Source organism: Lepidochelys kempii, chromosome 16 (genome assembly GCF_965140265.1).
Source record: "Lepidochelys kempii isolate rLepKem1 chromosome 16, rLepKem1.hap2, whole genome shotgun sequence".
Taxonomy (NCBI): Eukaryota; Metazoa; Chordata; order Testudines; family Cheloniidae; genus Lepidochelys; species Lepidochelys kempii.
Genome location: NC_133271.1, coordinates 28,395,109 through 28,409,868, shown reverse-complemented (window position 1 = coordinate 28,409,868; position 14,760 = coordinate 28,395,109). Strand labels below are relative to the sequence as shown.

The following is a 14,760-nucleotide window of genomic DNA, read 5'->3' as shown; positions in this document are numbered from 1 at the left end:
ATTCTGAAGTGTAAGTTTTGGTCTAGGCAACAAAGAAGTGGTATCAAGATTCGTTATGAACTCCCAGCACTTCAGAACTCGGAAGGATATAGTGATAAATCAAATTACTAAAAATAGCACTCTTACCAAATACTTTTAATGCTGGCTCCAGGGATGTGGATTTCTAGACGATCTGTAACTAAATCAAACCCTTCTGCAAATGTAGAATTTAGCAATGATGTCAATTTCTTAACCCTATTTTTTCTTAAAAAGGTTTATTTAGTAATTTCTTCCCTTACTGCTACTGACAGCAGGCAATGCACTTCTGGATCCTGTGTGATGGACTAACACCACCACAGACTCCGTCCGCATGGCTGCCACAATGACATCCACCTAATCAGTTTTAAAGGACACGCACCAAAATATTTTATTTCTTTAGGGCGGACAGCTGGCAAGTGCTCTTTAGAAGTTATCTGACCAACAATGTATCAAAGTGCTCTTTACCTGTCTTCTGCTGCCTTTCCACAACCAGCAGTTCTCATATTTTATCCTTCAAGAGCAACAAACTCAGCTGTGGCCAAGGCGAATCATCATCAGCATGCTTCAGAGTAGCAGCCGTGTTAGTCTGTATCAGCAAAAAGAGATGGAGGACTTGTGGCACCTTAGAGACTAACCCATTTATTTGAGCATAAGCTTTCGTGAGCTACAGCTCACTTCATCGGATGCATCAGCAGCATGGTACCTGAAGATTTCTTCTAAATAAAAAAAATGCACAAGAGCAGGATTTCACTCACTGAAACTAGAGTTTTGGCTGAGATAAAATCAGTTGCAGTGATATCTATAAGTTTATGGCCTTCACAAATTCACTCAAAGGGACTTTGGCTACATGGTATGCACATTCTGATGGCTCCTGTGCAGGGTTTAGCTGATCGCCATATTTAGAGTCAGGAAGGAATTTTCCCCCAGGGCAGATTGGCAGAGGCCCTGGGGATTTTTCACCTTCCTCTGGAGTGTGGGGCACGGGTCACTTGCTGGAGGATTCTCTGCACCTTGAAGTCTGTAAACCATGATTTGAGGACTTCAATAGCTCAGACATAAGTTAGCGGTTTGTTACAGGAGCTGGTGGGTGAGATTCCGTGGCCTGCGTTGTGCAGGTCAGACTAGAAGATCATAATAGTCCCTTCTGACCTTAAAGTCTACGAGAGTCCACCACATTTTGCATAATACTGTCTTTATATGGACACCATGACAGCAGGTGTTCAAACCCCAAAAGCTACAAGCACTGCTTAATAAAGATCCATCTGGTGTGTGGCACAGGATGATGTATAAACATATATAAATATATTTCCATCTGGGTGCATGACACAGGATTTTGTACAAACTGAGCTTGTGTGAAATGTGATTCAGAAGTTGCCTACAGAGGAATTTCACATAAAATATAAATGATAATCCTACACAGTCACTTTCACCAGAGGTGACTTTGCCATGGCTGGATTAGCAGAGAGATCTCTAGCTATGATTACACGTGTCCTGTTGAACTGCCCAAATATACCACAAATTATTTTTCAGAAATCACAAATAACTGACAGACTATGGCTTTGCCAGGTCAGCCATTGGCTAGTGGCACAAAACACTGCCACACTCCCATGCCCACCTCTGCTCCTGAGGGGCTGAAATGGTAGGAGTTTTTAAAAAGCTGGTGCAATTTGTGCAGCGGGGTGCCAAGCTCCTAAAACAGATAGCGCTGTGTGTCCTATGCATGGCTGACTCTAACCTGCCCCACCGCAGGCCTCTCTTTGAGCAGGCAGATGTCTTCCATCTCTAAGCAGAACTTGAAGAGGGCTTTCGATGGAGTATCTTGTAATTCAAAAGGTTTATGTTTCAGTGGCACTTACACAGCAGAAAACTTATTGGAGGCAAGAACCCCAAGGGGCATCAGCATATTGGCCTGAAACACCCTGTTTATTAACTTCAGTGAGATAGCTACAGTGGTATTAAAGCACATCCAATTAGCGAGGACTGCAGGAATATTTGCACTCTTAAATCTCTTACTTTCTGAAAGGGTTAAAGCTTATTATTAGCATATAATTTACAGGTCCTTTCTCCCAGGAAAGAAATAATGCACAGTAAATGCCACATTCATTTTAATAATACATGTTACAGTCTGTGCCCAACATCTGCACAAAGGTAAAGCAGACAGATTTTTGTGACATGTCCCACTCTGCCATCCAAACACAGGCTCTTTGTTTCTTAAGTGACGGAAGGTTTAATCAAGAAAGCAGGCAATTCATCAATCGAAACAAGGCTGCTTGCACGGCCCTGACAGCACACACATGGTTTTATACAGAGAAAACCTGGCCACCTGTCAGCAGCACCTTTTACATCAGGATATACAAATATGCAGGGCGATCAATCCTTCAGCCCTGCCCATTCATTTCTTAGTTTTCTTATTATATTTTTCTTTATGCTAGATGTTGTTCTCATTCTTCGCAGGGATAGATGGTGAGACAAGGCGAGCTATGGCTGTTTGTACACTATCATAAAAATTTATATACCCTTAAAGTGACTTATTTGAGCACCATTATTATAAATAATTTTTCACCTCATTCAGGAATTTTCCCTGTAAGCTATTATCTGTGGCTGCATGAGAGGGCTCTCTCTCTCTGTCCTTGTAGCTTTGATAAGCCAAAGCAATATGCTCAGGGATGCTGAGGTCTGAAATGAAGGCAATATGTAGTCACAACAACATCTTAATTAAATTGAAGGCTATGAAAAAGGACTATGTTGTAAAATACTGAGCAGCATTGTCGATGGATCTGTCTGGAATGAGGCATTCCCTGTCCTAATGCATGGTCATTTGAAAACGTATAATAAAACTCAATCCACTGTTTGGTGCCATGCTCCCAACAGCACAGGAGACCCTTTGCAGATCCAGTCATATATAATCCTGGCTCTAAAGATGGGTGCTCCAGTCCTGGGGTGTGACAAGGTGGGGAGAAAACATCTTGTGTGTGAAAAAGAATAAAGTGATTCCAGACAGAGGCCCTGATCCTGCACCAGAGCTCTGTGCAGGGAAACCCCGAGCAGCATTACAGATTTGGGGTTGTATTTTTCTATATACAGCAAATCTTGAAGATTAATTTATTGCTCTAACTTGCAATCAAGAATCTTTTTTTTTTTCTGTCACCCAGCATTTAATTGCTGAGAGTGAAAATGTCCAAAGATCAACCAACCAACCAACCAACTTTCAGCTCTATTTTCACCTTAATTACAGATCTGGAGTCATTTAACTATTACAGAGATAATGGCCAGGTCCAATGTTGTCATGCCAACTTACACCATCTGAGGGCAGGGCCTAGCTCTGTACGTTCAGAATACGCACTACGTGTGCTCTTTTTTACCCTCCTTGGTGTAACATACACAGATTCCCTTCCACCCTCCTTTAAAAAAAAATCTATACCAATTGTCTGAAATTTTTAATATGGGTGATGGAGATAATTATACATATTATGAAATTGATTAACTGCCCATCTGCTATTTAAATGAGGACTAAATTAAAATTGCAATGGCAGGGAAGCAGATATTCAAAAATCATTAATTATTTGGAATTGCTTTTGCTTTCCTAGGATGTCAGAATTGTGCAATAAGAACAACAGCCATTTCAGTGAGCGCCAGACAGAGCCAGCGCCTCTCCATCCGCAGCATTAGCCACCTATCACTTCTGTACCACTGCTAATGGGAGCTTACAGAAATCAGCAGTGTCCCATGTAAGCTGGCCTCTACAGGGGGCTGGAAAACAAAAGTACAGCCCAACCAATCAGGGAGCCTCCACCCTGGCTCCATCCTCCTGAAGGATTTCTCTCTAGGCAATCTGACTTTCCCACAGCAGTTCCTAGTCAACTTTCCGGAGTCACTGCTAATGCCACACGAACTGGAACTGCCAAGGCAGCAAAGGCTCACTGTACCACACTGCGGCTCCAGGCTTTCACCTGAGTAACTGCTCATTAAGAAAGATGCAGTAAGCAAGCTTTCAGAGGTGCAAATGTCCAATTATTGGATAGCAATACAGAGACTGCAGACTGGATTAGTCCCAAGGACCATCTGGCCCAGTACATGGTCTCCCACAGCGGCCAGCACTAGACTCTGCAAAGGAAGCTTTAGTGGTTAGAGACTGGCTTAACCTGTTAAAGAAGGACATTGCATCTCCCTTCCACCACTCTGCTAGCCATCGTTATATATTTTAGGTAACAATCATGATGCAGCAGGCAAAGCCACACTTGGGAGGTTCTTAGTAAATCCCTAACCCTTTATAAACTAGGCATTTTTAAATAACTGACTGCCTGGAAATGACAAATCATCAACACAAATGTGTCGCTCAGGGCTGCAAGGGACAGAAAGGTAAAATCAGTCTGGGATTATGCTAAAGGAAAACCATGACACTATGACAGAAAGCAATCAGACTTTCCTGGCTTTTAGTGGTGGTGTCTTTGCTCATTACAACTTTCTTGCAAGTGTTTTTTTTTCTTTTTTAAATCCTTCATTTACTGATAATCATCCTGAATGAAGTTTTAGGTCTGGGAATATCACAAGCTAATGACAGAACCCTGCACTGGGAGAATACAGAATGTGGCTAATTCAGAATTTCCTTGGCTCTGTGGTTCAGGGAAAAGCCTGGTTATTGTCCCTTTCAAAGGGCATTTTGGAGCTAATAGGTAGTTAGAGAGGGAGCAGATTTCACAGATGCCTATCTGCCACTGTCCCACTGACTGCTTAGCAAAGCAATATTTAGACCCACTAAATTGTTCAGATAGCTACATTTCTGCTAGTCCTAAGAGGCTTGAAAGAACAATGCAGCTACCTGTAAACAGAATTACCTTTAACCAACTGAAAAGAAACAGGGAGTCAGGCTCACATGTGTGCAGGTCGGGAATGCTACGAAGTTAGCGACTGGTGAGGACTCAGACTCCCAGTGAAAGGTGTATGATCTTCTCAAATACCGCAGCATAATGCTCTGCTCCTCAATAGAACTGAGATCCAGGGAGAGCCTGGCATACAGCAGCTACCAGCATGTGGAAACAGCACCGAAGCGGGGGGCTACATTTGCAGAACCCCCAATAAGCAGCCGGGGACACAGTATTTCCTTCTAATCCAACGCTGACCTGGCCCAATAAAACATCCAGGCTCCGTAACACCCTCCCCGACACTTTCTAGAGTAGCAGCCAGCCTTGACTTTCAGTCTATTTTGATTCCCACCCAACAGTTCTAGCCATTCTCCTTTGAAGGATTCTGCTTCACTGCCAGTATCTACTGCGGTCTCTCCTTAGACACAAGCTCTTAAACTGCAAGAAGCAAGTACAAGACCCGCAGCATGTCACAATCAGTATCCTACCTGTGCAAATCTAGACCCCAGCAGAGTAATCAGGTGTGTACATTCGTAAGTTTCCTGTTACCATAGCCCTGTAGCAAGAGACTAACGCTGTACTGTAGATAAAACTGACTGACTGCAAATTACATAGACAGAACAGGACATTTTTGAATGGCTACCACTGTGTCCGGATGCTAAATGTGCCTTTGTAATGTGAAGCACTCAGAGGGAATGGTCACAGACAGCACCTAATCAAGGCTGCCGAACAGGCAGCGACGGTCAGACGGCACACCAAGACGCCTGTCAACGCACAGGAGGTTTCACATCACTAGACCTTTTCTGTGGAAACGTTCACAGCTGCAATAGCCATTACAACAAACAGAAGCACCGCAGCTTGTATTACAATAGGCCTGGAGGAGGACTGGCAGGCAGAAAAAAAAGTTACATACTTTGATTGAAATTTGTGCAAACACTGAAGCCTATTGCTTTGCCTGGTTTTATAGGCTTGTTTTGCACTTTGCCTGTAAACATCTGGTGAAATATTCAGGGTCTGTATAAAATAGGTCATCTTTCCATGCTCGTTCTGCTGCCGGAAGCAGCAGTCCCCAGGAATTCCTACGACCAAGGGGTCTCTCCAGCAGCTTTCAGGCAGAAATATTGCTTCTCCGCCTGCGGGCGCCTGTTGGGCTCATGAGGTGTCAGTAAGTGAGAACTCATGACCTTCCCTTCCTCCCTCTAGACCGGTGTGATGTGAGCACAAGAACATGCTTTCCCTTACAGAGCCAAATCTATTAGGGCAAAAGAGTAATGAGAAAAACCAGTCCTGACATGAATTATGCCATTGTTATATTCCATACATTCAGGAATCTGAAGCTGCAGTTTTAGCAGGAGATTATCTTTTAAATAACCGTTTGATGATGGTACATGAATTAATGCCATGTTCCTGTGTTAGAAGTGTCACTCACCATTAACAGAAAGATCCTGTGGATGGCACAGGTTTGCCACCTTTTCCTCCCTTACGATGCGCAAGCACAATATACTCTATCTTACACCCACTGAATTCATGGCTGGTTTTCCTGGGGTCCCAATCAGACCTGTAAATCCACCATAATCTAGTGAGGCAACCAATTTCCTGGCCAGATTTTGGCACAATAAATTTTAAAGCCAGATATTTTCTTCCTTTTGTGAAAGTGACACAACTAAGGGAACACTAAGGCTAATTCGCTTTTCACCAAGGCTACCACAACAGTTTTAAAGGCCTGAAATTAGTCTAGGGAAAAGCACTTGAGAAAATCATTTAAGTCTGATATTATTCTGAACCGTAGCGGTTAGTGCAGGATATGATTTTTTTGTGTGTGCGCGCGCGTGTGCACACCCCCCCCACACACACACACACCCTGTATGTAGGTAGTTAACATAAAGAATGCCATCTTGGCACATAATACGTAACATTATTCAGAAGTTTGTAGGACCACTACATTTATTATTGCTGTGGACTACAAATGGCTTCCAGACTACACTGCTCTTGGCTCCACAGTGACTGGCTCTGTGAGATTTTATATTTATAAAAACTCCCCTCACAACCTCCTAGCTGCAGCCAGGCAATTCCAGCCTTGTATCTGAGTGTCAAGATGGGTTGCCAGGGCAAAGGTATAAAGGGGCTCAAAAATGAATTAGAGAAGTTCATGGAGGATAGGTCCATCAATGGCTATTAGCCAAGATGGTCAGAGATGCAACCCCATGCTCTAGGTGTCCCTAAACCTCCAACTGCCAGAAGCTGGGACTGGATGACAGGGGCTGGATCACTCAATGATTGCCTGCTCTGTTTGTTCCCTCTGAACCATCTGGCACTGGCCACTGTCAGAAGACAGGATGCCGGGCTGGATGGACCAATGGTCTGACCCAGTATGGCTGTTTTTGTGTTCTTTCTGGCCCAACCATCACCACAGAAATAAAGAATCTGTAGACAAAAGTCCTCCTGAAATGGGTTTGCATAGGTGTCAGCATGGGCCGAGCTTTAGGTCCAGTACCGACACGGGATCATGTGCAGGGACCGAAATATTCTGCGCTGGCTGGTTATTTTCATTTATACACATGCATGGTCTCGTTCCTGCTCATGGTATTTACATATGTATTTAGTTGTTCTTTCATTTACATGCATACTAGAGCTAGTATGAGGGGAAAAAAAAAATCAGGAAAAATATTCATTGACATTTTTTCCACATTGAAATTTGGAGACTTTTGACCAGCTCTAGTATGCGTAGGCCTGCCCCAGATGGCACATAGTGCCATTTTCTGAATAAAGAGTCAACGTGTGCTCATATCACATATGTGGTTCGTGCACGGGATTCTGGTGTCTCTCTCTTCCAGTATCCAAGACGTCTGGGGAAAGAGCATGAAAGGCCCCAGTGCTCCTGAAGAGAGTGAGATTAAGGCCACTCTGGAATTTGCAGATAATGGAGGGAAATAGGAGTATGCCCCCCACCCGGAAAAAAAGCTAGAGAGGTTCTAAAAGTAACAACCCCCTTAAAACCAAAGAGTGTCTAGTTTTTGATTTATCCCAGAGGAGGTGAGGTAATTTATGCTGTGCCTGCACACGACACACTGAGTGTGCAGGAGTTCGGTTATTTTATTTTCACTATGTATGTGGTGGGTTTGTTTGTTTTTTGGGTGGGGGTGGGAAGAAACCGGAGCAGTGTCTATGCGGAAACCGGGCTTATCACACTGAAAGAAGTGTCCTGTAAGCATGGAAAGAAGCTGTGGGTTTTATGAGGTAAATAAGGGGAGGCAAGCTAAGGATCAGGGCAAAGGGGAGAGGAAGAAAGATACGTAGAGGTGTTAGACTGACAAAAACTACCTAGAAATCCCACTCCTAGCACCCATACTCCCACCGGGCTCCACTGTTTCCAGTGAACAATGGCACTCACTGTTCCTAACAGTTGTGCCTGAACATCCTCTGGAACTAATTCGCATCCCACATGTTTTTGATGCTTGAGTGACAGAAATCTTGGAAGTCCAGTGCATGGATCCCACACCTCTTTCCTTTTTATGCAGCCAGGACTGCTCTATTTGGTTATACTTTCTGATTAAGCTGACAGAGCATAGTATAAGAGAGAGTCATCACTGCATACACTAGCTTACCTGATATGGCGTATAAATTTGAGTGCTGGTGTTCAAAGTCGAGTCGGGAGTTGTTACTTTTGCCTCGAAAGCTCGCGGGAAGCGTCAGAGATATGTGCCTGGTGAAGAGAGGGGGGAATGGAGATGACATTATTACAGAGCAGGAGAAGATGCTGTTATCACCCCATTCCTTAACCTGATGATAATTCCTGTGAGCTCAAGTGGTAAACTGCGAGCAAAAGGCAGAGTGGGCCCAAATCACAGGAAAGTGACAGAGTTGGTGACCCACCCACCCACCCGCCCCTGAGAGCAGCATGGAGCGGTATGGGGCAGGTGTCAGTTTTTCATGAGCATTCCCTTGACTTATAGAAGTGTCCCCATGATGCAGTACTAACAGTCTGCAGGCAGGCACTGAAGGAGCTAAATGTGTATCTTTCAAGCAGTCAGTGGATGTCTATTACAACTGTGGGTCTGGATTTCTCTGTAAGATAAAGCCCTGTGACCTTGCTACATCCACAAATACAATCCCTGGGCAGATGTTTTTTGAACTTGACAGCCCACTGCATCCTCCCCTCAGCAACTCAGGCTCGATTGCTCCAAACAGAACCCAAATGTACGAGGTGGTTTCCTCCTGCCCCACACTCGGAGAGGCCCAGTATTTTCCATCTCACCCTTTCCATACTGCCCTTGAGAAACCAACTAAACCCTGCCCCAGGAAAACGCTCCACAGAGCTGCACGTGGTCGCCAGCAACACAGTCCGCGGCTGGTAGGGGCAGCAACACAAGGCTCCCTCCCGCCCACTTAGTTAAAAAACTTTAATTAAGCCTTAACTTCAGCACATGCTGTAAATAAAACAAGCCTGCAGAAATGAAGTCAGGGCCATTTCAATAGCTCAGCATTTATGAACTATTAAAAGAAAATCGCACATGCTGTAGGGAATGGTGTAGAGAGTGGGCTAGAGAATGCAGGCAAGCTTCCCAGAATCCCCGTCAGCCACAGGCTAGGAGCTGGAAGTGATGCTCAGGGAATCCCAGTACTAGTAGGTACCAGGGCCAGAAATGCAAGTTCTGTCTTGTGGTCATTTGCAAGCAGTTGATTTTCAAAATTTGGAGTCTGGGGGTGTGATTATTCACACAAGCTGTTTGGCAACAGAGAAAAAAACCTAAACCTCCAACCTGACAGCCACTAACCAGTGAGGGTAAGTTTTTAGGTTCCATGCTCCTTGCACTCCCTGTTCAAGAAACCAGGCAGGGAATCATGGCCCCATGACATCTGCTTCATAATCCTGTGCTGGATCCTATTTACCATCCAGGCCGCCTCTATTAATGGCGAACTGACCAACTCTCCAATTTACTATACTTCAGGTGGATAGGAAGAGAAGGTCACAATTTCTCCTGCCACCTGATATGTCTAAGTGAACGCAGAAGAAAATTTTATTTTGTCCCCTAAACCAGTCTTCATACTTGATTCAATTAATGTGGTCACTAAACTAAACTAGAGAGACAGCTTCATCCAAAGCCCTTCAGTTACAGAATACATTTTATTAGGAGATGATATTTGCTAGCTATAGATTTATACGCTTTGATGGGAGATTCAAGCTTTTCCTTTTTAATTTAAATCTATATTTTCTACTGCTGATTCTAGGTCTGTGTGAATTTTTATTAAATGTTATCATTAATCTTCTGGACCCAGTTGCCACATGTAATGAAGATGCTTCTCTCTTCACAGCAAAGACTTAGTCTAGCATGAAGGGAAGAGGCAGCAGCTGTCCATTTCATACATTTAAAAGCTACATAAACAAGGGAAGATACTTTGCAGTGCCCATTTGCCAGAAAACAAGGTAGTGCTTTCCCCACACAAATACCATATTTTGGGGGGGGGGGGGGGGAGGGAATGCATCATGTACTCTCCAGCAGAGAATGTCTGGCCTGTTTTTCAGGCCAAGGAATTTTTATTTATTAGATATTTGTTGGAAAAAAGCTACCTTTAAAAACAGGACACACTCCTACAAACCAGAGAAACAGCTTTAAAAACAACGATAATGGTTGTGACCCTCTGGGATAACATTGCTTTGAATTAATGTGTACTTCCAAACCTATTTCCAAGTAAACATTAAAACAAATAACCAAAAAGGCCATGTGAAAACATTTTCAAATTTAGCCAACAGTTTTCTATTGAAAACTCTGACCATGTGGGGCTTTTTGCCAGTAGCAGCCCCAGCCCAGTTACACCACTTCTATGCGTTATGCACTTTCCCTTGAGTTTTGAATGAAATTGTCCAGGAATTTACTGATGAGCCACCCAGACAATTAACAGTGAGGGACAACTGAATGTCTCTTGCTTATGTTGGGGGTCTGTTCTCTTCTTCCGCATGCATACACAGTAACCCCAATGGGAGATTCACAGGGAGAAAATAAGTCAGAACTCCAAAGGGCACATCTCTGAGCAACACAATTTAAAGGCTTACTGTAGCCTGATGAAATCCAGAGTACAGAGCGCATGGACGTCACCAGAGATTAACAACGTCTGTCGACAGAGATGCTGGATCTTTTCCATGGGGAGATTACTCTTCAGCAAAAAGACCTCAAAAGAAGACAGAGCCAGCCCACGCTCCAGAGTCAGGACATGCATATCTTAGCAACCAACCGGGCTAAAAATGATGGGTTTATCAGAATAATTCATAGTACCCATTGTGAAAGCAAATTATGAAGTTGTTGAGACCGTAACCTTCTACATACCTAAGAACCTTCAGATAAGAATTTAATTCAATCCTTGGGTTGGGACGTACCCAATGAACAAAGTACCTGACTATCACCACCATTTCCTGGCAATTCACACCAAGCACCAGGTTCATAAGTGCCATATGCTAAGATGGTGTATACATTCCACCAGCGTAATTAAAATGAATTGCTCTGACTCAAACAGACTCAGCCCACATACACTTGAGCATGGCAGTAGAGAAGCACATATCCAGCTCTTGGCTCGTATCTCAGCACCATCTCCAGTTTATTCTTAATCTTAAACACATCAAAATTAAACTCTGAACCTAGAGCACTCAGCCACACCTATGATGAATAAATTATGAATATTAAAACTGAACCTACAATTTGAAACTTGCTTTTGGTGAGCATTCAAGCCCATAACTTTCTTTTCACATGTCCATGTGCAGTGATGGCACCTCAAATGTTAGTGGAGTATTCATTTAATAATACTGAATAATGGGCACTGTCAAATAGGAGGAGGTTTTCAAATAAATACAAATGTTTTTGGATTCTCTCTCCCTTCTTCACTCAGCTCTTTTGTGAACATCCATTCTTTCTGATAGCCAAATGGGATTTCGTCATTTAGAATAAAACATGGTGCAGGGATTGGATTTAAGGGCCTCTCCAAGGAGGAAATTGAGTTTCCAGACCACAGGACAGGAGCTGGTGCCATTTCTAGTGCAAGATCAGAACTTTAAATTCTAATTTAAAAAAATGTGACATGGGGTGGCGGGAGGGGGCGGGGGGGGAGAAGGGAAACACAGTCTAATTTATTTTAAATTAATGCAAACATTTGGCCAGGATCAATATAACTCATACCTACTAACTTGATTGCATAATGAATTTTCCTTATGGGTTGTGAAAGCCAAATCGTTTTGCATTGTAGAAGGAAAAAAAATAGACTGCCATCGAAAAAAGCAAGAAAATCCCAATTACAAACTCCCCAAGTTCCTAAACACGTATCGCGAAAGCATGTGCAGCTCTGTGGCATATGGCAAATCAATTACTAGTTTAAATTTTAAAACAAAAACATGGCAAATGTGTTGCAGAAATAATCAAGAACAACGGTTTGGTTTAGATTACAGTGGCCACTAGAGTTTTGAATACAATTAATCATCATTCCAGGCAATGGGAAGCCATATTGACACTTATTCCTCATTTGAATATTTAATTAGGGTGAAGTTCTTCATCAAATTATCACAGAACTGGGAGGAAAGCCTAGAAGATTTAAACAATTAGACTTTAACCCATTAGCATCTGCTCACCTGTGAGCTGAAGAACTTGCACCCCACTCCTGTGAAGGAAGAGCACGTTCAGACAGCAGAACAGGAATTGGGCATAATCCCTTTATCAGAAATACAGAAGGAAAGCTCTGTGGGCACTTAACATACTGTGGGTCCTATTCGGAGACGCCAGACAGAAGGCGGTTTCTTGAACTCCATTCATGTTAATCTAGAGGGCTTGGACTTTTATTTAGATATTGAGAGTTTCTTTTGTGCACAGCCTGACTAAGGACATGGGCTCCCTTGTAATGCACAATTGGGTTTGTGCTGCTATGATTGTTAAATGCCCTTCGGCAAAGGGAGTAGGGAGCCCACTCTTGGCAGATGCCCAGGCCATGGCAAGTAGGTGCTAGCAGGAGATAAATGGATAAACACTGGGGGCAAGAGAAGGAGTTTCTTGCAGCAGTTGCCACCAGGGATGAGTCAGAGAGACCCCACCCTGGCTTCACACTCCCTTGAGGCCGGGAGCAGAGATGTCCCGGCAGGGGACCGGTGGGTGGGAGACAGATTGTGGTAATGCTGGTGCTCAGCAGCGGTGCCCGGTCTGGAGAACACAGCCACAGGCTTGCCAATGGAGCCAGCGCTGCGACTCTTGCTCAGGGCAAGGACGCAGAGCCAGCTGGACACTCTCAGGCCGGCCTATCAAACGCGACAGGAGCTCGGACCACTGCTCTCGGACACAGGTGCGGGGACAGCCACTCTCAGCACCAGCGGCTGCTGTGTAGCAAGCGTCGGACTATGCCTGCTCTCGGCTCACCCTTCCTGGCAGGGCCCGTAAGAGACACCTACACTGCAGCTGGGAGGCATGACTCCCCACGCGGGGTGGCAGCAGCTTGGGCTAGCCACCTGAGCTTGGAGCTAGGGAGTCAGGTGGCCTTGGACCTGGGTGGCTAGCCCACGCCACTGGCCTGGCCATAGCCTGGTATGGTTAGCACGCTGGCCCGAACGGAGCTGGCGGGAGTCTGTGCCGGGAGCAGACACACCCAGGGGCTCAGCAGGGTGCAAATCATGCTTAGCCAGCAGAACCAGTGTCCCGAGGGAAGGGCCTGGGATTCCTGACCCTTCATTGCCCTTGTTCTGTCTCTCTCCCCCCTGTGTGGGGAGAGAGATCTCAGAGGCTTTCAAACCTGCTCTTTGCACCAGCGTCTCAGGGCTCCTCACTCCCACCCAGGCTCAGGTCACAGTGCAGGGCGCAGTCAGGGCTACAGAGCCTGTACAGCCTACGTCCTCCCTCTTTGCAGAAGCCAGCTCCTCTCTGGAATTCTGAAACTTTCCTTTGTATGTTACATTAATCCATAGAAGAAAATCTCTTTTAATGAGGAGTGATATAGTTACTAACTCTCTAGAGCCACAATTAGAGCAAACTAATTGAACTTGTGTTTTGACACACTTTCCCAATTCACGAGTGCTGCATGACATATTCACAACAGTGTTGCTGCACAGCCATGGCGACAGCAAAATCATTAGGCTAATAACGCTTATTTGCATTCTTATCGTGCCAGCAGCATGCCATTAAATACTGTTTCAGCCATTGCTCGTTTACTCTGAAAGTTTCCACTGAAAGATATTAACAGTAATTATTAGTACGTTAGTGGAATCTCTCCTATTAAGGAACAACAACTCACATTAACATACACGAATGCCAATTATTTTTCTTCAGCATCTCCACACCCCCCCACACACTCCCAAAAGTCGTCCCCCTCCATATTATAAAGTGACAAAATGGACTTTGGAGAGTAAGGAACGCCTACTCCATTGAGACTGGAAATCAGGCTTTCAAAACAATTCTCTTGAACACTGGCAAATGAAAGCAGATTGATTTAACATGGGCACTAAAATACACATATTCTGGAAAAACATTTTCTCAAAAAATTAAATATTGACAATTCCAGAACAATCCATGGTGGTATCAAACAACAAACAACAACAACAATTCAGTGCTGGTTTGCTTTAACCAATCTCTACTTCAGATGCTCTTTTACTCATTAAACTCATGGAACAATTCAACAAACGGCAGCAACAAAAATGGCACGTGACAGGCGAAGTCGCCAGAGCCCGTCAAGAGAGAGGTATGTGTAATGCACATATTATGGCCAGTTTTCGGATGCGTATTTTGGAGGCACTCCAACAAACAGGCCAAGGGATGCCCAACAGTTCCAAACAACAGTTATTAATGACTGTCTGCAGAAAGGTGATAAATTGCTCCTGAAGTTAGGGAGCAAATACTTATAAAAAGTAACAAAGGATTGT

At 44.1% G+C, this 14,760-nt stretch overlaps 1 protein-coding gene across 15 annotated transcripts in view; it reads right to left on the bottom strand.

Moving 5' to 3' along the window:
• MVB12B (multivesicular body subunit 12B) overlaps positions 1–14,760 on the bottom strand; it is a 112,736-nt gene that overhangs the window by 55,383 nt on the left and 42,593 nt on the right. For 14 of the 15 annotated variants that reach the window (XM_073314858.1, XM_073314867.1, XM_073314856.1 and 11 more), the window contains exon 7: positions 8,486–8,583. In XM_073314858.1, coding sequence (XP_073170959.1) covers positions 8,486–8,583 — 98 coding nt within the window. Of the gene's footprint in view, positions 1–5,733; positions 6,133–8,485; positions 8,584–14,760 lie in introns of those variants that run through there. The other variant, XM_073314863.1, reaches the window with a different exon arrangement.